The following is a 25,599-nucleotide window of genomic DNA, read 5'->3' as shown; positions in this document are numbered from 1 at the left end:
CTAGGTGACGCTGTGTTGTAGCTGATTGGCTGACGCGGTCGTGCGGTACGTCCTGTGCGTTTTCTGCTGACACGTGACAGTACCCGGATTTTGGTGACGTCGCAGAACAACAAAGATGGCAGGAATAGGAAGCAGCACGTACTGGGAAGGTAAGGCAACACTCGAGCCTGTTTACAGCAAGCAGTATTATAACAGCACTTTTTTTTTTTTTTTTTTTACCGTTTTCATAATATCAGCAATTAATTTGCCCCTGTCACACCACCTCTGGCTGTAAGAAACATGGTTTAAAAACACACATGCCACTACAATAACAAGTTAGCTCCCAACAAGCTAGCGAACTAGACGCCGTGTAAGTTAATTTAACTGTGTTCCTTCGGCGGTTTAAGCCGTGTCGTTGATCTAAACGGCTTATCAGCCTGGTACATCGAGTGTGTCAGCTGCTTCGTTAATTGTTGGCAGTGAGCAGATAGCGTTTTCATATTTCCCCCCCCCCCTTGGTTAATGTAGTGTTAAAACAATGAGCGTTGTTGCTTTAGCTTTCGGTAGCACAGAAGTTTTTTTTGTTGATGTTTAATGCAGAAAAAGAAATGGCATATTTTTTAAAATTGCCCCCCCAATCCGGTGACAACTGATACAACTGTATCAGTTGTCACTGGATTAGAGGCGGGGTACTCCCTGAACAAGTCACAACTAAAACAACTAAATTGCTCATGGGACATTTCACCTTCGTAGTACCATGTTGGACCCGCGTTTACACAGTAAACGCGGACTTTGGTCAGAGACTTTGGTCTATATTCGCATGAAAACATCACACAGTTGGCGCCAATTTGTGAATCTCCTGTACCACTACACCCCAAAAATGCTCTATTGAGATCTGAAGCCAGTGGTAGCCATTTGAGCACAGTAAAGTCATTATCATGTTCAGGAAACCAGTTTAAGGTGATTTGAGGTTTGTGGAATGTGTGTGTGTGTGTGTGTGTTATCCTGCTGGAAACAGCCATCAAAACTGTGGTTATAAAGGGATGGATATGGTCAGCAACAAGACTCTGGTAGGCTGCTGCATTTAATTGATGCTCATTTGGAGATAAGGGACCTGGTAATAGCCAGCACACCATTACAACAACACTATCAGCTTGAGCTGTTGATTCAAGGCCGAATGGAGCCATGTTTTCCTGTTTTTTTTTTTTTTTAAGAATCTTGCTATTTTAATGTTGCAGCAGAAATTAAGACACATGTACCAGGCAACGTTTTTCCAATCCTCTACTGTCCATCTTTGGTGAACCTGTGAACTGTAATCTTACTACCCTGTTTTGTCCTTAGCTGTCAGAAATGACACCCAGTGTGCTGTAGGTAGGTTATCTGCTTTAAGGTTTGATGTATAGTGCATTCAGTGATGTTCTTCTCCATACTTTGGTTGTTACAATTGTTTTTGTTTTCTATTTAAGTAGTTCTTGTTGCCTTCCTGTCAACTTGAAGCAGTCTGCCCATTCTCTTCTGTCTTCAACAAGGCATTGTCTGCCAGGGAATTGTTGCTCACTTGATATTTTATGTTGATATTTTATGTTTTTGGACCATTTTTTGTAACCCCTAGAAATGGTCATGTGGAAAAATCCTGAGTTTGAGTTTGTGAAATACTCAGAACACCCTATCTGCCATCAACAACCATGCCACATTCAAGTCACACAAATAACCTTCCTTGAAACTTTGAACTTCAACAGGTTGTCTTGACTATGTCTTGACTTGACTATGCCTAAATGCATTGAATTTCTGCTAATTGATTGTCTGAGAGTGTCACCATCTACCGGAACCGTGTTTGCACATATACTTGGCCAATAAACACGATTCTGATTCTTCTTATTATGATATTTGCTTTGAGTATTTGGATGTGTGTATTAAACAAATTGGCTAGAAAGTGTTTAATAGGGCAGGGCAATATGGCCAAAAATATTTATCACGATATATATTTTGAAATTTGCAATAACAATATAACTGATGATATAACTGACGCGAGACAAAATACTTTAAAACTCCACAACTTTATTGATGCAAAAAAACCCAAAAACATCAATGTATTTTCACTTAAACAAGCAGCTGTTTTTTATGTGCATTAAAGTTATATAAAAATGTAACAGTGCAAATTCCTTGCTGACAGTTTAACCAAGAAGGCATTTCCAGTGGAAATGGGCCGACATATCCTCAGCATAACCATGTATAATATCCACAAAACTTAAAAAGAGGTTTTACACACACAATACGGTAATATTATGTTGAAGCACAGTAGGTATTACTCCGCGAGACTCCTGCCTACGGTAGGCATAATGCTCTGACAATCCATCAAGCGGTGCGCGTTCTTAGCTTAGCAAAGTCGTACTAAAACATTTTTTGGCAGATTTTCGAGCGCCGTGTACTAGGGCTGCACGATTTTGCATAAAATGAGAATCACGATTTTTTGGCTTAGAATTGAGATCATGATTCTCTCACGATTTTCTTTTCCAATATAAATATTTATTGCACTTATTAACTGCACATCAACAGTTGAGACTGAACATAAAAACAATAAATAAACATAAAACGACAAATGTCTCACGTTTTGTCGTTGCCGCAAAATGTTGTACTGCTTGAAATTCCGTCTCCACCGTTGCTTGACACTGCGTGTATAGAGCAGGTAGTGCAACAATAGAAAAATAGTTGCGGGACGGCACTGTGTAGTGTTTGTCTAGGGTGTTGATCATTTTCCTAAATCCCTCGTTTTGCACAGTGTTGATGGGAGCCATATCTTTGGTCAGGTGATAAGTAATAGCCTCCATAATTTCTTTGTGCCTGCGGGAGTTCGACGGGTGTAGGGAAGCACTGTATAAGGTTCCCGTTATTGATGTTTGGGTGGTTGAACGGGACGGATTTTCTCCTGTCACTTTCTTGTCATCCCTGATGTGCTCTCCGTTGTTTTTTCCCTGCTAATTTTAGCATCACACGGCACAGCTTCTGTATCACGTGGTATAAGGCTCCGCCCTTGTCATTTGTTGAGCAGGAAGAGTGAGCGCTTGTTTTCATGCAGATTACGTCCTGGATCAAAATGCGGTACAATTGTCGTCGTCTTTTTTTTTTTTTTTCCTTTTTTTAAAAAATCGTTGTCATTTGGAAATGAGATCGCACATAAGTATGAATCGAGATCGCGATTTTCTAACGATTAATCGTGCAGCCCTACCGTGTACCACATAAAATTGGTTCGAGGTCAGTAAGCACAACCAGAATTCATACATACGGCGCACTTCGATTTTTCAGAAAATCGATTTTTTTAAGAGCGACTTATTTTCCAAAAAACACGGTAATAATGACGCCCGCTAGCATGCTCTACCAAAAATTGTGCTTTTGTGTGTATCTGACGGACGAAAGCTAAACCAGTTCCACACCACTGAACCATTTTTACAAACCAATTCTGGTTCATCCGTTTCATTCAACGATCCACTTTCGCCCTTCTCATTCTCCTTCGCCGCCATGCTTTTTCCGCCAGGTGCGTATGAAAAGAAAGGCACTGCGCATGCATGCTTTACCCATATTCTATCGCAATATTTCATTTTCTTATCATTGCCCAACATTATACCGGTATTACCGTGAACGGTATGATATGGCCCAGCCCTAGCGTTTAACATAAATTATTCCTCTGTATAGGTTTCAGTGTTACATTTTTTGGATATCTGATATAAAATATTTTTAATAGAAGATGCACAAAAAGATTTTCAGTTTTGAAAATCTTGTCATGGTGAAATTTTGTTCTACATAGCTCTCATACTCTACTATACACTCTCTGCACAGTCAGCAACAGACAAAATAGACATCACAGCTGAGCAGTAGAGTCAAGTTGTCTTCATGTTGAGTTGCTAATTAAGAAAATAGCATTACAAGAAAACTGAATGGACCATCTATCTATCTACCATTTATTTTCTACTCTGGGGTAATACTTAATTGATGGTGTTTTAGTTATTTTTAAGTATTTTACTGGGTTGTGTACTTCTGTTACAGATCTGCGAAAGCAGGCCAGACAGTTGGAGAACGAACTTGACCTGAAGTTGGTCTCTTTCAGTAAATTATGCACCAGCTACAGCAGCTCCAGAGATGGACGTCGAGGAGACACGTAAGATTAAGGCTTCTCACTTAACTGCAGAGTTAATAACTACTAAAAAGCTGAAACAATTAATATTCTTCTAGCAATAAATCTTTACCAAATGTAAAGATGTATTTATTGTATTTTATTGTTGTCATATTTAATCACATATTTAATATTATTCTTAAAAACAACGATATAGTGAAAAGATATAAAGATACAATGAAAGCAAAGATTGGTTCCAAAGCTCAAACTGAATGTTTTTTATTTTATTTTATTGGAGTTGAAAATGGGTTACTAGTCAAAATGTTATTATTTTTAATTATATTCGTCATTCAGAGTTTTCATATCTAGCCTGAATTGGAATTGTTAAAATGCATATTTGTTAATCAGCAAAAAAAAAAAGGTTAAGTCTCCAAAAGCACTCAAAGCACTTTATACAGCATGCCTCATTCACCCATACACCAAGCACTTTTCTCTATGCCTAATTATTTTCTGTCTACTAATCACACACCTATACTCTGATGGATGCAATGGAGAGCAAATTTGTATCATGCTCAAGGATATTTTGCATGCATTCTGGAGCAGCCAGGGATTGAACCACCAACCTTCAGATCAGTGGATGACCTGCTCTCCTAAGCTACAGCTACCCCTAAAGTAGCTTGAATGGAATATTCTAACACAAAAACTACATGTTTCTTTATTGCCGACCTTAAGTATTTTGAGACCAAGTAGGCTTTTGAAACATTACCAATCAAGAAAAAAAAACTTGATTACTTACTTCTGTTTGATTACAGTTATTTATTTTTTACTAACAGCTTTAAATTCTTTATTTGATGAATGTGTAATTTCTGCTATGAAATAAAGCACATTTCTTGTCCATTAAACACAAGAAAACAGTACAAGATGTTTTTTAATGTGAGTTAAAAACCAATTACAAATAAGCTGCTTTAAATAAAAATTCTTAATATTCTTCCATCTTATTTTTCCTTTCAGGTCAGACACCACACCTCTGCTAAACAATTCTACCCAGGACAGGATGTTTGACACCATGTCAGTGGAGATTGAACAGTTGCTAGCCAAAGTAAGTAAATTGTCTCAGGTCAGTGGAAAAGGACGGCAAAAAGAATATAATAAGAACAGAAATGCATATATGCCTCATCCTTCGTGTCCATCCATCCGTCCACTCTGTTTCCTTCTCTCTCTCAGCTGACTGCAGTGAATGACAAGATGGCGGAGTACACCAATTCTCCGGGCGCAGCTGCTCTCAACGCTGCTCTCATGCACACGCTCCAGAGGCACAGGGACATCCTACAGGTTTGCTGTCTTGTTCCTTTTTTCCTGTCGCTCATCTGTTTTCTATAGTTTTTTTTTAAATTTAATTGAAATCATTTTCTTTCATAGCGACTTCTTCTCAGTTATAGTTACTGAAGTCAATGAAGAGCCCAAGAACTACTTTCTAAAGCATATACTGAGTCTTAGGCTACGTTCACACTACAGGCGAAAGCGCATCAAATCGGTCTTTTTTGACCCTATGCGACCCATATCCGATCATGGTATGACAGTGTGAACAGCACAAATCCAATATTTTCAAATCCGATCTGGGTCACTTTCGTATGTGGTACTGAATCCGATACATATCTGATGTTTTAGAAAGCGACTGCTGCTTGAATGGTCATGTCGCATTAAATCCGTCTTTTACGTCACTGACACAAGACAGACGCCAATTATCAGCGCCGGAGAAGCACCCGAGAAGACGCTTCCTGGCCGTCCCGTGCAGATGTTAGTGAAACTGTTGGGAAGACAATGTTGGAGAAACGTGAACATTTTTTATTTGTACTGTATAATCTGCAGATTCTGACAGAAATCTGCAACTATCCTTTGAAGCACCGCTCCTCTCTAAAACAGCAATAAGGATGTGGTGGGACGTGTTCTGCGGTGGCGTGCAGGGAGGGCGGACGCACCTGCACGGCATCCGCAATCACGCCCGCCACGTTAAAACACGGGGACTCAGGTGTGTGTGGGGTGGTGGTGGATATCGATAAAATGTCTGAAAACGCTGATCCCTGGACCCGCCGTGCCTTATTCCTGCCACAGTGATGCCGAAACCCAGGAGGCGGCACGGCGGGTACTTATCGGAGCCAGGGAGTGGGGGAGCTGGCCCAGAGGGTGGCCGAAATGGCGGCCGCCCAGCGGGAGCAGGCGGCGGAGGTGCGTCGCCAGCAGGCAGAGCTACAGGACCAGTCCGAACGCCACCTGCAACGGATTGGGGAGCTGGCGGCGCTGCTCTGGGCCTGGGCGCCACCCCCACAGGTGTGTACCGAGGACAGCGAAGCGGTGGAGGAGCCGCGTGGGGCACCTGAGCAGCCGGAGGTGGCAGACGAGGCGCGCGGGGATCTGCGCCTGCCGGAGGAGGGGGAACAGCCGGGTGAAGGGCTGCTCCTGCCGGGAGCGGTGGACGAGCCGCTCCGACCGGAGGCGGCAGACGAGGCGCGCGAGGGTCTGCACCGGCTGGAGGAAGAGGAGTCGCGGGAGGGGCTGCCGGAGCCGCTCCAGCCGGAAGAGGTGGAGAAACCGGGAGGGGAGATGGCGGTCCCCGTGCCAGGGGAGCCTGCTCGACCTGTGCCCGAGGTCGAGGATTGAGCTGCCCCGGAGCGTCAGATGCGCCGGGTAGTGAGCCCCTCCCGGGGCCGGCGGGGTCGTGCCGGCCTGCCGGGTAGCCGCTGCTGCTGGAGGCGTGGCCGACCCCCGGACAAGGCTCGCTGCCATTGGAGGTGTGGGCGGCCTCCGCAACGGACTTTGCTCTGTTCCAAGGTCGGGAACCGGTGGGGAATAGGTTCGGCCGGATGACTCCCCGGCCTCAATCGGGCGATGGGGGTGTGTGGTGGGGCGTGGTCTGCGGTGGCGTGCAGGGAGGGCGGACGCACCTGCACGGCATCCGCAATCACGCCCGCCACGTTAAAACACTGGGACTCAGGTGTGTGTGGGGTGGTGGTGGATATCGATAAAATGTCTGAAAACGCTGATCCCTGGACCCGCCGTGCCTTATTCCTGCCACAAAGGATTATTATTAGGCCATATGTAAATAACAAAATAACTTTATAACTTAAAGCAAAATTGGGAAACGTAAAGTCCGAAACAAGTCTTTATATTAATGACCATCAGTCAAACAATACTGTTTGGTCTGGGTCTAAACAGAGCGCGTTGTGTGTGACGTCTTCTTTTCTGCATGCGGGCCGCTTTGAGGGTTCACACTAAAGCGCATTTTATTTATAGTGTGAACAAGTAGACAAAAAAATCGTATTTGATCAAAAAATCGGAATTGAGCATTAAGACCTGCAGTGTGAACCTAGCCTTAGTGGTTTAGTTTTGTCCTGTTTACCACTTGTTTGTTTCTCTGTCTTTCCTGTATTCCTTTTTTTTTTTTTTAAAAACTTTATTTTCCTCAAAGGACTACACACATGAATTCCACAAAACCAAAGGCAACTTTTTGGCCATCCGGGAAAGGGAAGACCTTCTAGGGTCTGTCAGGAAAGACATTGAGTGAGTACTCAGCCACAGCACCTTCTAATTTCATTTAGCTTTTATAGCAGCGTGGGAATGTTTTAATTAATTAATTAATTATTATTTTTATTAATGTTGTTGTTGTTTATTATATTATAGTAAATGATAAGATCCTACACACGCATGCTTTCTTGTGTTTTGATCTGAAAGGGTGCTGAGCAATAAAAACGGTCAAGCACTGCTCTTATGTCGTAGACCTTATTCCTGAGAGGAATAATTGAAACTTCACTTCCATTTGGCATGTTCTTGAACAAATAGAAGATTCGTGCTCTCTCTGGCCTTGCATTGAGGAAGTGCATCCTCTCTTCAGATTTGCACAGTTTGAGGGAATTTATTGAAACGAAGGTTTCGCTAGACCATGAGTCTTCTTTTTGCAGTGGCTTATTGATCTGTGAAGGCACTGATGATGGCAAACAGTGAGCACTGCAGGATTCTTATTGATCCTTCCCCGTCCATCTAGAGTACAAAGAGAAGAGTTCTCATGCAGAGGGGTCTTGCAGGCAGGCATACATGTTCAATAGGAATACACTCACTTGACTATATATAAATATACAAATGTAGTATTCATTAAGTAATTTATAAAGCTCTTAAGGAGCTTACTATAAATTAAAATAGTTTACATTTTTCCAGAATGACCTGAGTGTGAAAAAACAACAGCTTAAACAGCGTTGGGTGCAGTTTTTGAAACTGTTTCAAAATTATGAAACTAAGGACAGGATACAGGATACTAAGCAGACTTTTGTGTAATACCAATTTGTGTCACGAGATGCTGTATCAAGTCATTGGAGCCTCGAGTGTGTCTTGAGTCCAGCACAAGAAGAAGGTAAAATACCGATGGAATGACAGATATTCTGGTGAATCAGACACTGCTAGAAAATGCCTTAACCACCAGCAGCAGTAAAGGAGCAGTCAAATGCATGATTTTATTCTCTGTTTTAACAGAGGATGGGAGAGGTTATCAAATATAGTGTGAATCTTTACTTAATAAAGTATTAATCAGGATTTTCATTACATTTGAAATCACTGAAAGTAATATTTCTTTTAAGGACGCAAATGTATCTCTTTATATTAGGAGCCACTTCATTACATAGGACATCGGTGGAGCTTTTTTTTTTCCGGCCAATTGTTTTTATTTGGGGTTTTTTTCCACTTTAATGTTTGTTCTGCTTTTTCACCACTTTAAAAGCACCTTTGTCTGATCTGTGCAAAATATGCATTTTCATACAGTTTTCTAGCATGATGTGGCAACTTATTGCCTAGCAACCGGAAAATGACTTTTAATTAAAGAGACCACCCCTCATCTGAATGATCCTAAGTATCAATACTGGCAAATAATAGACAGAAAGCAATAAGATGTGACTTGAAAATATATGACAAAATTCTGTTGTCGAAAATAGCAAAAACAATTTCCTGATCACAGAATTATGGACTTTGTGTTTTTACATTGTCTTCTTGGCAGCACAGTTTAAGCCTGGGCCTATCTGAACACTAACGTAGTTACAAGATGCTTTTATAAAATACAATTTTGGGGTCAGTACAGAAATGTGTAAAATATCATGACATTAATACAGTGATGGAATATCTGGTGCAGCTAAGCATTTTCTCTTTTGTCAGGTAGAGGGCAGTAGAGCTCTTGGCTGTGAAGTAAATGGACCAGCACACGTTTCAGAATATGTTTTCCATGTCCATACTGGTAACAAGAAGGAGTCCAAACTATCTAATTGATACAAGCACTCAAATGAAACAGTGAGGCATTTATCAAACACTATGTCAACAACTTGCATTGTGCTTACAGACTACTGAAGCACACACACACCACATTCATAGTAATAGCATGCTGCAGAGCTGAGCTGAGATGTAACAACCCTTCTTCTCCTGCTTTGATTTTTAAATGTCAGCAACAAAAATGACAGTTTTCTATGATTTACATTGGTGCCCTTTTAAAAAGCCTCGCCGGAGTGATGAATCGGTCTGTCAGTACAAAGAATTCTGGTCCCACAGAAGCATCAGCCCAGTTGCTAGGGTGGTCAGGTTGGGCTCAAGGCAGTCACTCTGGGGTGTACTATATGTGCTCATAGCCTTCCTCCTCCCCTGCTCGACGAGAGGGTGGGGCAGTGTTAAATGACCAGAAACGAAGAAGGCATGGGAGTCAGCAGTTCAGGGCTGCTGATAGCTAGAGATTCATCAAACAGAAAAGAATGGGTTTGCTGTGTTTACTTTGTGAGTGGTGCAACGCCCATTCATCAATTCTGACTGCTCAGTAGAGGAGAGCACGGTTCTTTTTCTGTTTCTTCATTAACCATAAAAAAATGTATTTTTCTCCTTTTTTTTCCTCTAGGAAAACAGTTCTTTGAATTTTGCTTTGTTCACTGCAGCAGCTTTAATTCAAAAGATCGGACAAAAATGACACATTTAAGGAATCATTATTTTTAAATGTCCCTGCAGTTACTCAGACCTACTTGGGCAGTTGACCAATCATGGCTTATAGTTTTATGGAAACGCAATATTTAGTCTGAAGAATTATTATTATTGCAAAGGGTGGCATCCTTGGTGTGAAAATACAAAAAGGAAATTAGTTATTTGATGCAGTGTTAAAAAAAGAATGGGTTAGAAAAAGTTGTAAAAAAAACATTTTATGTTTAAAATGCTTACCTTCTCTGTCTGGCTTTTCTGATTAATTAATCATTACATAATCACTGTATGCAATAGCCATATATGCTACAAATATTAGCAGTTTGTGTGAATTAGTAAAGCGCTACCATACCAGTAAAGCGATTAACACCTTTAATGATGTTATCACATTGCTAATGTGCAGTTTAAGGAACAAGGCCTTTACATTTTTATATTCCTTGTATATGCCTGTGTTTTTTAGTGGTCCTTGCAAAGAAGAGTGAGATCTGCAGGATAAAACGCAGATTGTCACCTCACTTTGAAAGTTAGCCAGCCTTTGGTACCCTGTGGCAATCTGCTTGTGAAAATTACATTGGCAGCCTTACAGATTGCTCCTTTTTGATTGACTTTTGATTCTGATGTATGCAAAGTTACAGAGACAAGAATTGGGATCAAGGCTGTCGCCTGTTAACTTGGGCTGTCATTTTAGATTTATTTCTTATCTACACTTTGAAAACTTGATTTTGACACACAAATAATTCTGACATTGCCTGAATGTTGAAAATTGTCATTCATTAAAAAAAAAGTATTATTCACGAGTGTATCTGCCTGCCTTTTTAGGACATACAAGAGCGGTTCTGGGGTCAACAACAGAAGAACAGAGCTGTTCCTAAAGGAGCATGAGCATCTGAGAAAGTAAGTTCCCAAAGCATTTGTATTATTTAACCATAGCAGTTAAAAGTAGAATAAGGTTGCCACCCTAAATGTGGAATAGTCAGATTTTTTTTAGGAAAGCAAGCCGGAATAACCTTGATGGCGCAGGCCCACGATTTGGGAAAAACAAATAAAAATGTATTTTTCTGACACATTCATTTGTTCTCTTCATGCGTTTACTTCATAGAAGATGTGAAGTTCTTCTGTTAATTCATAACTTAAGGTCTTATATGAGCATGCATGACATAGAAGATCAAATCCTGATCTCTAGCAACCTTAGTATCCCACAATCTTTTGGCTGACTCTCAACCCCTGCAGAACAGCATGTGGTTCTTTTTTTTTTATGTGTTTCCCTGTGTTTGTGCCAGAGGTGTTAGATGCACACTGCATGGAAAGTAAAATTGGATAGCAGCAGGGCACACACACACACAAACATACCCACACAAAGAAACGAAACACAAATTTACCACAGAGCTATTTACATGGCCAATACATAGCAGTGTGACTGATTAGTATTTGCATTTGTTTCCCATATCAAGTTCTCAAAGGAATAATGCTGCAATTATTCCCTCTCAAAGACCTCTCCATTCATTTTCTAACAGGCTTTACCTGCTCCCACAATGCATGGCTAATATTTATATACTGAAATTGATGTTTATGTAATGACCCTTTAAAATACAGTGGGGTCTAGTTAAATAACTTTAATCGCATAGCATTTTATGGATTTTTTTTTATGTCTTTGAAATAAAGCAGTAACACTTTTACTATATGTTCAGTTAAATATAAATTTGCCTTTAAATTAGTAACTAACACGAAGCAACTAGCGCGAAGGTCAGTAACGCTCCTGTTTCAACAACTTTAAATTGTATTTAACAGGTATCTTAAATGTTAATCTAGCCACCTCCTCCAGCTTGTTTGAGGAAACACCAAGAGATTCCCAGGGCAGCTGAGAGATATTATCTGTCCAACGTGTCCTGGATATGAATATGAGAAAGCTCATTTCTGCCGCTAGCATCCAGAACCTTATTCTTTTGGTCACTACCCAAGGCTCTTTACAAAAGTTGAGGGTAGGGACGTTGGACGACCAGTAAATCGAGACCTTTGCTTTTTCGCTTTGAGTCAATCTCCCACTCCCCTTGCCCATCACTCCTAAACAGGACCTTAAAATATTTAAACTCTTCCGTGGGACAATAACGCATCCCTGACCCGGAGTGGGCTCTCCATCTTTTTCTAGCTGACGACCATGGCGTAAAACTTGGAGGTGCTGATTCTCATTCCGTCGCTTCATACTCGGCTGCAAACTGCTCCAGTGTATGCTGGAATCCACCACCCGATGAAGACAACAGAACCACGTAAATGACAAAAAGCAGAGACGAGACTCTGAGACCGCCCATATGGAAGCCTTCTGCCACTTGGCTATGCCTTAATCGTCTGTCCATAAAAATGAACAGAATCTGTGACAAAGGGCAGCACTAGCAAAGTCCAAAACCCACTGGGAACGAGTCCGACTTATTGCTGGCTATGGGGACAAAGCAACAGTTTCTGTGGGATCGAATGGGTCTTAGCAACGGGTCCGACCACGCATACTCCCGAAGCATTTCACACAGAATACACAGAGGGTATGGCTTCTGCAAGTTCACAAAACACATGTAGATTGCTTGGTCTACCTCCCATGAACCCTCAATCATTCTCAAGAGTATAAAGAGCTGGTCCAGTGTTCCGTGACCAGGGCAGTTATTTGGGACAAAAACCACATTGTTCCTCCTGTATCCCGAGGTTCGACTAACCATCTGTTAGTTGAACCTCAGATACTCTACTTTCCAGCACCCTGACATAGGTTTTGGGAGGCTAAGGAGTGTGATCACCCTATAGTTGGAGCACAACCTCTGGTCCCCCTTTTTAAAGATGGGAACAACCACCCCAGTTTGCCAATCAGACCTTTGGATTGTCAAAGATCTTTTACCGTCCAACAATATTCTTAGTTAAAGTCAGCAGTGCTCCACCCGCACTATACACAGTGCAGGTAGACCACCACTTTCCCCTCCTGAGCCGACTGATTGTTTTCCAGAAACCATTCGAGGCAGTCAAAAAGTCTTTTTCCATGGCCTCTCCAAACTCCTCCCACAGCCCAGGCACTGCCCGAGATGTGTTCTGCTTGGTCTGTTGGTAACTATCGGCTGCCTCCAAAGTCCCACACGCTAACCAAGCTAGGTTAGGACTCCCTCTTTAGTTCGATTACGCTCTTCACCTTCAGTGTCGACTATTTGGTTCGGGGGTTACACCCAGACACCAACTACCTTGCGGCCACAGCTCTGTGTAGCAGGTTCAGCAATGACTCAATGTCCCTAGTCTACCAATAGAATGTTGTCGAAGCTCTGCTGGGAGTGGAAGTGGCCTAGGGTGTACCATATGTCTCTGTGTTTTTTGTTTATTTGTTTGTTTGTTTTTTGACGGTATGTCTTTATAGCACCTATTTAATGGTACTGATAAACAGTATCAGTAAATTTAATACTGCAGTGAAAGTGTCCATGGCTCCCTCATCTCTGTATTCTGTAGGTCTGTAGTCAGTTTTATTTAATACAGTGCCAAATTACAACAACAGTCACCTCAAGGCGCTTTATGTTGTAAGCTATACCCTACAATAATACAACAAAGAAAACCCCAACAATCATATGACCCCTATGATCAAGCAGTTTGGCGACAGTGAGAAGGACAAACTCCCTTTTAAAAGGAAGAAACCTCCAGCAGAACCAGGCTCAGAGAAGACGGCCATCTGCCATGACCGGTCGGTGTGCTGTGTCTATTTTTCTCTTTGTCTTCCCCCATTTGTTTTGTGTTGTCCAGAAGGGCATGGAATGCAGTGCTGCAAATGCTGTGACTCTTCTATACTGAGCTATAGGTGGCAGCAACATGTCAAGATATATAGCAATGTGCAAATAAAGATGAAGAAGAAGAGGACTGCAGGCCAAAAGAAATGGATGTAAATAATTGAGAGGAAGGAAATGGATTCAACACATTTGTTAGAGCTCAAGGATATAATCAAAGGTATTGCTGAGTTAAACAGAATAAAAAATGAGCAGAGGTATTCTAGCGTTCACAAAACATTCAATATTTGATGGTTAATTGGAGTACAATTCAGCCTGTGTAAGTTCAGTGGTTTTCGAGAATCACATAGGTACTGCTGACTGCTGAACTGTATAACATGACATTTCATTACCATGAATTGTTCAGGTGGGAAACATTTGGTCCTAGCATTCATATGGATGCTACTCTAACACATTACTGCCCATGTTATTGGACACCGAGCAACCCCCTGATGGGGGTGGCGTCCCACAGAGAACAGTGTATCTTACCACACCACAGAAACTGCTCAGTGGATGTATCATACAACCCACATAACACAATGGATGCTTTAACAGCATCCCAGTACCAGACAGTACTCCTGTGACATAATAGCTGGAGATGGCTTCAATTTTGTGGCTGATCAGTGAATACTTAGGCGTGCTCATTTTAGCACATGAGGGAGACAAGTTAATGCTTCAAGTGCTTGAGTGGGTCGAAGAATATTTTGGCTCCAAACATCTTAACTGAATATGTAATATAAATTATTTAAAAATGAAGATTATTTAAAAACACACACACACACACAGCTAAACATTACCATTTGAGATGCCTTCTCAGCAGTCGTGCTGTTTTGCTTGTCATTTGCATTTGATCGGGATATTGTTAATTAAATTATGTTATTAAACCACAGCCCATACTATCTATAGGGCTTCCCCTTACCATTGGCATAGATGGGAGGCAAAGTGGATACTGGAGATGAGGATTGAGTTACACTTGATTGATCCTATTAAAGCCATAAAACAGGAAAGGGAAAAGAGAGAAAAGGGATGTAATGTGTTGGTGAGTATCACTGTTATCCACAGATACCCGATAAATATGAGAGATTTGAGTGAAAATCTTACTTTCCCGATTCCTGGCGCAGTCTGTGATGATCTCTTGTCAAAGGTAACTTTTATGGAAAAGTAGCATGAATAATGAGGTTTCTTTTATGTAAAGCTGCATGATCTGTTTTAATTTATTGAACTTTTTTTGCTTCATCATGCTGCCCCAATAATTTAGTGTGAAAAATGTAAGTAGAAGGCCTTGTGTAATGACTGTGTTTGAACCATTTATAAATTGGCAAATGATGGCTTGAGGCTGCCAAACTGGTCAGCTACGACTAATCAATTTGCAGCCTATAAAACAGCTCTCCTGCAGTTAATCTACAAGCTACTGCAGTGAGTGAAATGCTTGCAAATCTCTATTGATTCTTAAGAGAACCCACCGAAACAAATATCAGTGAGCAACTTTTATTTATTTTATGACTGCACCTTCAGATATGAAGATTCATACCTATGTTTTATCATCTGAGAAGGGGTCCGCTTTACCATAGGAGTGAAAATATAAAGAAAGGAGACAATGTGGCAAGCATCTAAAAAAAAAAAAAAAAAAATCATCCTCTTCCTCCTCACCTCAAGATTCATCACCTGAGCTGAAGTCACGCCTCTAACACATGAAAATGTGTATAAACATGTTCATGTGTTCTAGATATTGTTGCAATTACTCATTTTCAGCAGCTACGATTGAGCCGGCTTTAACAACAGTAGCTGGTTGTAAGCTAATATGCCAGCTAACGTTAGGCTTCAGTGTCTTAAAAATCACATTTTCTCTCTGACAGTTTGACACTCTGCGAATTAACTCTCGTATTTGCTCTCATGTGAGAATATAATTTGAGTCCAACAATGTTAGATCCACTTAAAAAAGAAAAGTTTCATTAATGCTCGGTAACAGTGGATAACAATAGCTAACAGCGGTGCTAACCGACAGAAAAGTTCATTCTATCCTCAACATCTCACCTCAGTATTGCTGTCCTCAGGAAGAAGTGAGCTTCTCTGACTCCATGACTTGTATCGGATTCTTTTCACAAAGATTTACAGCCTCCTCCAGAGTAAATGGTTACATAAGCTTGTCATCTGGCAGAAAAACAGTGGACTGCTTAAACTTTCTTAACCAAATCCAGTTGTTAAGTGATGACGTATAAACCCTGCTTCCAGGTCCAAACTACTCTGCGTTTATTAAGTGATCACTGTTGGCCTCTTTCAGCAGCACATTTTAAAGATTGTTTTTTAAAACCTTACAGTATAACTACAGACCAGCATATACAACAGCATATTAATCACTAACCTTGTATTGTGGGTGGATTATCTTAGTTGTTCTCCTGACTGAAGTTTGGCCCGTTTACAGCATCCTGCCATGCAATTGCATTTGTCCCTAACCATTGGAAACCCTCACATTAACTTGAATCGAGTGGAAAAAGGTTAGCGTTCATCCTCCAGCTTTACCGTGTTTATATTATGCTAACCATAGCTGCATAGCTAGCCACCACGTATCACATCATTATATACCAGCTTGCCCAACTTCAGTAACCCTACAAACGTCACTGCTGTTTAGTTTTTTGTCTTTGTTTATGTCAGAAGTGATAGCAGAGCGGTATGTTTTAATTTTTTCTGAAATCCCTCAGTCAGAACCTGCTATATTATCTTTAGATGGAAACTAGCGAGCCAACTCCCTGCTAACTTCAAACTCCGTCAAACTTTATAAATTCTGTTTTCGTGGATGCCTGGATGTTAAATTTAATTGTTACACCTGGTAGAGCGGCCACACTCATCATTTTATTAAAGATGAAAGCATTTAGACCATTTTTAACTCTCAGTGATGCCACGTTGTCCGTTTGACTGTGGGACCTGAAGCGGCGTTTGGACCCGGAAATGGCTAATGACGTCAGACTTAAAGACAGGATGGTAAACCAAATAGTGAAAGACTATTTTGTTTGTTTGTTTGTTTGTTTATTTGCTTGCTTGTTTGTTTTTTTAACACACAAACAGTAGTAGAAACACACCGATTGGCCACAACCCATTATTGGGTACAGTCTAAATTTAATGTTTTTGATCTCTCATGGTTGACTACACCAGCAACTATAGCTAGGATTATGTACTTAAATTGGAAGGTGTAAGAAAAAAAAACTTGAATGAAGTTGAATCCAGTCTATAATCTACTGACATCTAGTGGTGAGGTTGTATACACTGTAACTTTAAGGTAGCTTTCATCAGTTTTCAGTATGTGGTTCTACAGCAGTCAGATGTTTCTGCATATTAGAGCTGAAAGCTGTTTTCAGTTTTGTCACTGATACACATTGCTTTAGCTTTAGTTTATAATAGTCTTTGGCAAGTGTAACTTGATGCCATTTAGTAATTAAAGCTACTATAAATGCTGCTGATCTGTTATTTCGCCCCATCATTGGTTCTTTCTCCATCCTTGTAGATCTGTTTTTCCATTTCTCTTTGCCATAGAGGTTAGTCTTCATAAATAAACAAGAGGGAGGGAGGGGTAAGTCCATTAAAAGTTCATGCTGCAACGGCTTTAATGGTAGTGGTCACATAAGGACTTCCAGTTCAAACTCACAAGGAAATCCAATGATGATTCTCTGGATGCTTTTCTTGTCACTCACAAAGTTGAGTTATTAAGCTTTAAGATATGCTCTGAGTCTTTATTTCAGTAAATACTGTCACAACTCATCATTTTGTGTCCATTTAGGCTCTATAGTCTTCCTGTTTCTAAATGTGTAAGCTCTGTTTGCCAGGCTCATAAGAATTGCATGTGGTGCTTTGCTTCAAGTGAAAAAGCATCTAAATATCATCTACATATCAAACAAGACATATTCAAATTGTGCATTTTTATAACAAATAAAAAATTAAAAGGTTAGTGTAGCATAATGAACAAGGGCATCAAATCGCACGACCCTTGAGCCACATCCAACAGCTGCAAAGAACCTGCAATTTGTTTCTGTTTTCTAATCATTAAGACCAGCATGGTTGCTGAATAATTGTGTACTTTGCTAAGTTACTTAGGTAATTTAGCAAAGTACATAATAGTAATTTGGTGAGAGTTAGGTATTTTACAACTACAGTGCTCAGGCTGTGTGGGTTAGTTATCTTCACAGTTGTCAAGTTAATCTGTTTTCTTTTAACAAGGACAGTTAATTGCCCATTTTGATAATGGAAATACTCAAATAGCCATGGGTGGTACTTCTAAAACTGTAGTGGCCAGTATATCATGCCCATATCTCTTTTATAATTTTTTGCAAGGTCTTGATCATGGTGAACTCTTCAGGTTTTCCACCTAGCATTTTAAACAGGTGTTCAAAGTCTCTCTGTCACTCTGTCCTCTTCAAGATCCCTGCATTTAGTCTGTCTAGCCTGTTGCAGATTTTTAAGTTTGCACCATGGATACACGGTGAAGTGCTTGCCTCGTATTCTTTCTATCACATTACAACTTACCACAGAACTAGTTCAGGACGTGTAGAGATTTAATTATAGATTTACCCAACAAGAGTGTTTGTGGACCAATTTGGGTCAGTTAATTTATGTTTTTTCACACTTTTGTAATGATATGAGGATAATACCACAGCTTATTTTGAATCTATCATCCATATCAACCATATTCACTGACTAGCTCACACAAAACAGTCCATTATGATCTATTTCATATCCATTTCCCTGTGAAAGCAATTTAAACATTAAGATTGTTTACGGTTTGGGAGAGAAGACTCATTTTAGTGAGTTGAAAGTGTTTAGCTGCTTACTGGCATGTTCTGATTTTCCTCTCAGTACTTAATGTTGGTAATGTTTTAGTGGGACTTCTCAGTAGCAAAACGCATACCATAACTTCATTGACAAATGATTCTCCTACCAGAAACGCTACATCCAGATGAACAGAATGAACTTTCTGGGATTTCCTTACCAGGATGACTGAGCGTGCAGTTTATGTTATCTGTTGGCCCTTCAAGTAAACTTTGATGTAAACTTTGGAGGTCATTCAAAGCCCTTCTTTGGATATTGGCTGCCTTTTCTTCTGTTCTCTGTCAGGACGATCCCACACTGCATCAATAATGTTGTGGTCCAGGCTCTGGGGAGGCACACCATGCTGACATAAGCCAGGTTTTTGGAAGAGAGCTCTTTGGGAATCATCGTGTTGATGCAAAATACAATGTTGTGTGTATCAAACTTTGTTATCTTTGGCATTTTTCATAGACTGAGCTGAACAAATGATGTGTATTTGCAACAAGCTGCTAGAAACAAAGTGCTTTGCTAAGTTGACTGTTATGTGTATACACAATACTGACTCATATTAGGTTAGTTAGGTGCTTTTTTCACTTGAGTGGCTTAAAAGACAAAAAACATTCCTCTGAAAAGGGGGAGGTACAAGGATTTGACTGAAGATGAGCGAAAAAGCAGCCAAACAGAAACTATGAAAGACATTCAGAAAGCCTAAAGGACTTTTGGCTTGAGACCACTTTAAAGGACTTGTGGGCAGTACTGTTTTAATCCTTGTAGCCATGATTTTGCAATGCATGTAGTATTTTTTTTAACATACTGTTCAGATGAAACCAAAGTGTACATAATTGTCAATAAGCATTCTGTCTGCGTGATCATTTGTTTGTGAATCGCAGCAGATCATGTGGACAGTATGGGTTGATTCATCAAAATGGAAAGGGCAATTAGCTTGAAGCTAATGAGTGACTTAATGACTGCAGGAAAACAACTGACCAAGGGAAACAGAAAGAACCCCACTCAAAGCTGAAACCACAGAAATTCTAATATACATAAATGGCACAGTCAACCTCACCACTATAGCTGCAGAATGATTATGGAGGATATAAAGCATAAATCTTTTGCCACATCTCATCTCTGCACATAAAAACTCCATAAATCAAGGCGGATCCTGAGCTTTCTCTTTTTCCTCTTCAGCTCATTATTTATCAGCAGAACACTGTCAGGTGAAGGACAGTTAAAGGCTTCGTTTTTTTGTCGCACCTCCTTCCATCTTTTAAGCAGTCTCTGTCCATATTGCATTCGTCTTAAGTTCTTCTTCTTCTTTTTTGGCCTGACAGTGTTTGTTCGCACCAATTAATTTAATATTTTATTAACCAAATACTTATTTTAAGTTTTTATGTTTTAAAATCTCAGATCCTAGAATATAATTTCTGGTCTTTTTCTAATGCTATAAAGTCTTATTCCTACTGCATAATTGCCTAATTGCAGTCTTCTTCACTCCACCCACCAGCTCCCACAATACATTTATTAAGTGAAATGGTAACTGCCATCTAACTCATAATGAAGTTAGATGCCAGTTATCATTTCACCTCCTGTAACTGATTTCATTCAGTCAGACAAATGCAGTTACGATCTTACAAACTACTGCCAAAAAAGCGGGTTGGTGCCAGTGTGGGCAGCTGTGATCCAAGAACAGAAGGATGCACAGCCCACATTGTGAATATGCATTATAGTCCAATTGGTCCTGCCCACTCCCTGTCTAGAAGACAAAAAGTTAAATAAGACATATTACCTTTCAATACCACAGATTGTAGGGAGCTCTAGTGAAAAAAGGTCCCTTGTTATGTCTGGGCTTGGCTTTCTCTACCACCTTTCCTGTAAACACTCACTGCAAAGCAAAATAAAAGTCAGCTGGAGCAGAAAAGAGTTCTATCAAGTCACAGATGTAGAAATGGACTGCTAATTGGTACCCAGTAATAATTTATCAAAACTGAAGAAACACATTTTTCAGCTCTTGGTGGTTTCCTCTCATGTTTGCCCATCAAGAGAGAGAATGAGAGAATCACAAAAACTATGATGCAATCAGGAAGATCTTGCATCTTGCAAGTGAGGTATAAATCTTTTGGCGCCTTCTCTTACTTCATCTCAACATTGTTAAGAGCTTAACGGAAACCACACATTGAGCATGCAGGTGGAGGATGTGGAGCTGCTGAATGGAAGATGAATGACTGTTGAACTATGAAATACAATCCCTGCAGTTTTGTTTGTTTGGTTGACTTTAGTTCTCTGGAACATTATCCAAATTGATTCCAATTAGAAGATAAACCGCTGAAAGCTTTTTTGCTTATGAGCAACCTGAGACACAAAACAAGTGTTACAGCATAAGAGGTTTGTGTGGGATTGGGAGTATAGCAGTGCCTTCCACTTTCCCCTCTTTTATGCAGTGATGCAGAACGTTAATCTCCGGGCATCTGAGTTGATTTATCCATGAGGGGAAAATGAACAAAACAAATAAAAAAGAAAAAAAAAGATTAATGCCTTTTTTTGTGCAACTCAGTCACTGCTATATGGGCCAAATATACTGGTGTTATTGCCCTTGCAAACATCAACGGACCTGTTGCAGTTGGCGCACGAGTGTACAATTTGCTGGCTTTTGCTCCCATTTTAATGATAAATCAGTACAGAAGCTCAGAGACTCACAGATTGTACAGGAGGAGATCTTAAAAGACACTCAAAACTGTGCAAGTTTTGTTCTGTTTTTTAATTGAACAGAATCTACCACAACTCTTTTTTCTTTTTTTTTAAAGTGAAAAGGTATATCAGTCTTCCAACAGCTTGACCAGACCAAACCATACTGTAGCATGGCCTTTGGTTTTGTGTCAGGAAGTATACAAATTCTGCCAAATCAAGCATGCAGATTCCTTGTTTATTCTGCAGTGCTTGTATCAATATCTAACCAGTGCCCTTCCCTTCTTTTTTCTCTCCTTCTCACTGTCTATAGCTCAGATCGACTGATGGATGACACAATAAGGTAAGCCCTTCTTTCCCTTATTCATCTGAGTCTGGTTCAGACACACGTATGTGCTCACAGAGCATTGTTGCTATGCATTGTTTTCCCCTTTATAATGTGGCTGGCTCTTTTCAATATAATTTAAAGTCTCTTAAGATGAGTATTGTTCTGGCTTCTGGCTATAGTTAAAAAAAAAATGGGTTTAAAAATTACAGTTCTCTCAGGTGTGACGGATAACACGTTATCTTCTTAAACACAATGAACTGTAGTTTACGGGCTATCTTTTTAAAAAGTTTTGTAGGTGTAGTTAGTTTAATTTTAATGACCTCAGTCCAAGAAGAAGAGGCACTGTGTGCTGCACATATTGCATTAAGAGGCACTATCATGATTTGTGATCTGGGGTTTTATTCAACAGTTTGCTGGACAGTTTAACATTCCTCGTTTAGGTCACCAAAAAACAAAAACTGACTGATCAGAGTGCACTTCTGTCCTCCAGCTCTGATTCTCATGAGCCGGTTAACACTGACTAGTCGAGGTTTCTGGTATCAGCAAAGTGATTCTTCCTGACTGAGGAGAACATGATCCCCAAAACACAGCTCCAGGCCAAGACTGCAGATTGTCCCCTCAGCAACCTCCAAACCACAGGAGATGCTACGACCCCACCCACCCGTGCTCACACATCACACGCACAACACGTTCAGACGAACACAGTGGTCATAGTCTCTCAGTGCTCAGTCGAAACACACATGCACACACACACAGCTCATCATCTTTACCAGCCAAAAGAGAAAACAACTGGTGATTTCATTTACTTTGTTTTCACCGGCATCCTCTGGGGATCTTTTACTCTGAGATATGAGGAATTGGTCCCGTATGACTAGTTCTGTTTGTCACCAGTCTGAATACTAGCATAATCCTACATGTAGTGAAAATTTAGAATAATTGAAGATTTTTTGCTTGAATCAATATTTTTCCTTTCTAATAATATAATGACATATGTTCGAATAGTATATTATTCATTATGTCGTATATAAGGGGCGTGAACGGGTCTAAAAGCTTTTGGCTGATGTCACATCATCTTTAAACAGATTAAATGATGCTTCTCAGCATGTCATGTCTTTTTAAAGTAATTTCTCTCCTTGCATGAGCAAACCAGTACCACTCACAGCCACTGCTGCTGGCATCTAGCCATTAGTTATTGTTTATAGAACCTGTTTGTGGATCTTTTTTGGTACAGCTCTGGAGAGGTTACTGTAAGAGAAATAAATGATTATTGGGGATTAGTTCTTACAACTAAAAGTTGAACAAAGTGCTTGAAGGTGGGCTCTGAAGCTTGTATTGATTATTTTGTGTAACATAGAGCCTGAAACTTTTCCTGCCAACTGTTCAGCTGCACTTTGCTGCTCTGAAGATTCCTGAGGCCCAAGTTTTAGAACAAGAGGCACAATACCACAGCACATCTGTACTGCCCTTATAGGTGCCTAACCATCTCATAAAGATACTGCATGTAGGAGGGAGGAATGGTGTTTGAATGAGCAGGAATGATCACAATTTTAGGTTTTACCCTTTAAATCCTTTTCGGTAGTTTTGGTTTACAAAAAAAAGTTTAGAAACAGTACTGAATGACAAAGGGGCTTTACAGCACCACGATGTTTGGTGGAGACAACCAAAGTAAAAAAGAAAAGATAAAAATTTCTAACTCGCCTACAGTCAGAGGTACTTTTACATTACTAATAAAGAGCAAAGACATGAAGGATTGTCACTTTTCTCTACTCATCTGTTTTGCTACATCTTTCTTTTTCTTCAGCATTGCTATGGCGACCAAGGAGAACATAACCTTCCAAAGGGGCATGCTGAAATCCATACAGAGCAAGGTCAATACTCTGGCCAGTATCCTTTATGTTGCACATGTGCAGTGTTGTATGCGGGGAACCAAGTGGCCTCCTTTAAAGTTATCTTTAAAGGATTTCTAGACTGAAATCAGTATAGGACATTCAAAAATTAGCGCTCACATATTTGATAGAAAATGGTCTTTCTTATTAGGATTTATAGAAATGTAGCCAGTAATAGTGTTACTGAGGTTACTATATCCCATATTTGTGTATTTTTCCTTAATTTACACTCTTTCAGACCGTTTCCCAGCTATCAACAACCTCATTCAGCGAATCAACCTGCGAAAGAGAAGGGACTCTCTGATCCTTGGCGCGGTGATTGGCGTTTGCACCATTCTCCTCCTGCTCTATGCCTTCCACTGAAACTCAGTCTTTAAAGAGGCAGGATTCATCTGCTCTTTGTAGCATGGAAACTCTCTGGGGGCTGAGCTGAGTGATTGGAGGACCCTGGAGGTTCCTGAGCAGAAGGACATTAAGTTGGTCCAGTTTTGGGACAGGAGCAAATTTTGGCCAACATTTTCTACTGAACCTGTATTTAGCAGCGGGGACAGATGGCGGGTTGGTGGTTGGGTGTTTTCTGCCAACAAGAGAACGAAGACCAAAACTACAAATACGACTAGATAAAAAATATATATTGATAAATCACTTTGAGAGCAATTCTGTGCCACTGAAAGTGTAAAGAGACTGAGATTGTGTGATGGATTTATTATTATTTTTTTCACAGGTGAAGGATTTTAAGCTGAATGGTTGTTTTTAATTGGTGGAGTGGGATGGATAGTTAACTGTGGGCTGTACAATGTGAATTAATAAATTATTCATATCAGTATGTACAACAAAGTGTGTGACACTAGAAGATGCTCATTTAGAACATTTTTGAAACTCTATTATTTGAAACTTCATCAACATTTCTGCATAAATTTAATGCCACCACAAGGCTATAATAATAATAATAATAATAATAATAATAATAATAATAATAATAATAATAATAATAATAATAACAACAACAACAATTAATAATAATTAATAATAATCTGTTACATGTTTATGTGTTTTACTCGTGGAAAGTGGATTTATAAAGTTAACGACAGGTGGAGAGAGATTCAAGAAAGTGATATTGAGATTCAAAGGCAGAGCCATCGTTTGTATCTTACATTTTTACATTCAGAGGTTCTGAGCAAAAGTGTTAAGCCACCCCTCATTTCTTCATTTTTGTTTGAAAATGGGAAATATGTGCAGCAGTTTGTTGAAACATTTATAAGCCTGCGTTAAAATACAGTTCATAAAGCAAAAAAGGAGTTTGTACAGTTCTAATAAGCTTGAAAGTCAATATTTTGTGTGATCAGCTTTCTTGTAATTTCTTTAGTCTTCAGCAAAAGTTCTCCAGATTTCTTGATAGACGTTAAAACTCTTCTTTGGATATTCGATGCCTTTTGTTCTTTGGCAGAGTGTTTGGGATCAATGTCATGCTAAAAAAAGCTGATGGAACTGCATGGTGGATCAGTCTGATGATACTTTTGCGCATTCATAATATCATCAATTTTGACAAGAATCCCAACTCCACTGGCTAAAATACAGCCCCAAAACACGACGATTTGAATAAAAACCTGTGTAATGTTGCCTTTCCTCCCTGTTTCTCTACCTTCCACTGAGACCATTTCTGATGAGACTTCAGTGAACAGTAGACGGACAGAAAATTAGTGAAGAAGATGCCAATATCCAAATAAAACCTTTAAAAGACCTTCAGGAAGACTAAAGCACTATTGCGCAAGACCGCGTTAAAAAAGTCAAGAAAGTCTGGCTCAGTGGAAGCAAAATATAAAGAAATGAGGGCTGGCTCAAGACTTTTGGACAGCACTATCAATAAATTAACTCACAGATTAATCAGGAGCCATTACTTGTTAAAATAAGGCATTTTTAATATAAGGCAGTCATGGTATAGAATGAAAGCAATCATTACTTGCACACATCCACATTAATATATACATTTCAGTTACTTCTTACTGTAATCTTTTAAACTTGTATTAAAGTTTTTGTAACTTGCTTGATCGT

General features: G+C 39.9%; 1 protein-coding gene and 1 pseudogene across 1 annotated transcript in view; one reads left to right on the top strand and one right to left on the bottom strand.

Moving 5' to 3' along the window:
- The window catches only part of gosr1 (golgi SNAP receptor complex member 1), a 25,731-nt gene continuing 132 nt past the window's right edge, over positions 1–25,599 (top strand). Inside the window, exons 1-9 of the mRNA XM_006802046.3 lie at positions 1–149; positions 4,021–4,132; positions 5,099–5,186; positions 5,312–5,419; positions 7,554–7,645; positions 10,898–10,972; positions 21,647–21,676; positions 23,463–23,545; positions 23,786–25,599. The exon at positions 23,786–25,599 is cut by the window's right edge and continues 132 nt beyond it. Of these exons, the coding sequence (XP_006802109.1) occupies positions 116–149; positions 4,021–4,132; positions 5,099–5,186; positions 5,312–5,419; positions 7,554–7,645; positions 10,898–10,972; positions 21,647–21,676; positions 23,463–23,545; positions 23,786–23,910 (747 nt within the window). The 5' untranslated portion in view covers positions 1–115 and the 3' untranslated portion in view covers positions 23,911–25,599. The remainder of the gene's footprint in view (positions 150–4,020; positions 4,133–5,098; positions 5,187–5,311; positions 5,420–7,553; positions 7,646–10,897; positions 10,973–21,646; positions 21,677–23,462; positions 23,546–23,785) is intronic.
- Positions 5,833–6,871, bottom strand: LOC148098873 (uncharacterized; annotated as a pseudogene).

The sequence above is a fragment of the Neolamprologus brichardi genome, chromosome 14, assembly GCF_056152115.1.
Source record: "Neolamprologus brichardi isolate AB-2024 chromosome 14, ASM5615211v1, whole genome shotgun sequence".
NCBI classification, from domain to species: Eukaryota; Metazoa; Chordata; class Actinopteri; order Cichliformes; family Cichlidae; genus Neolamprologus; species Neolamprologus brichardi.
This window is presented reverse-complemented; position numbering and strand designations above follow the sequence as displayed.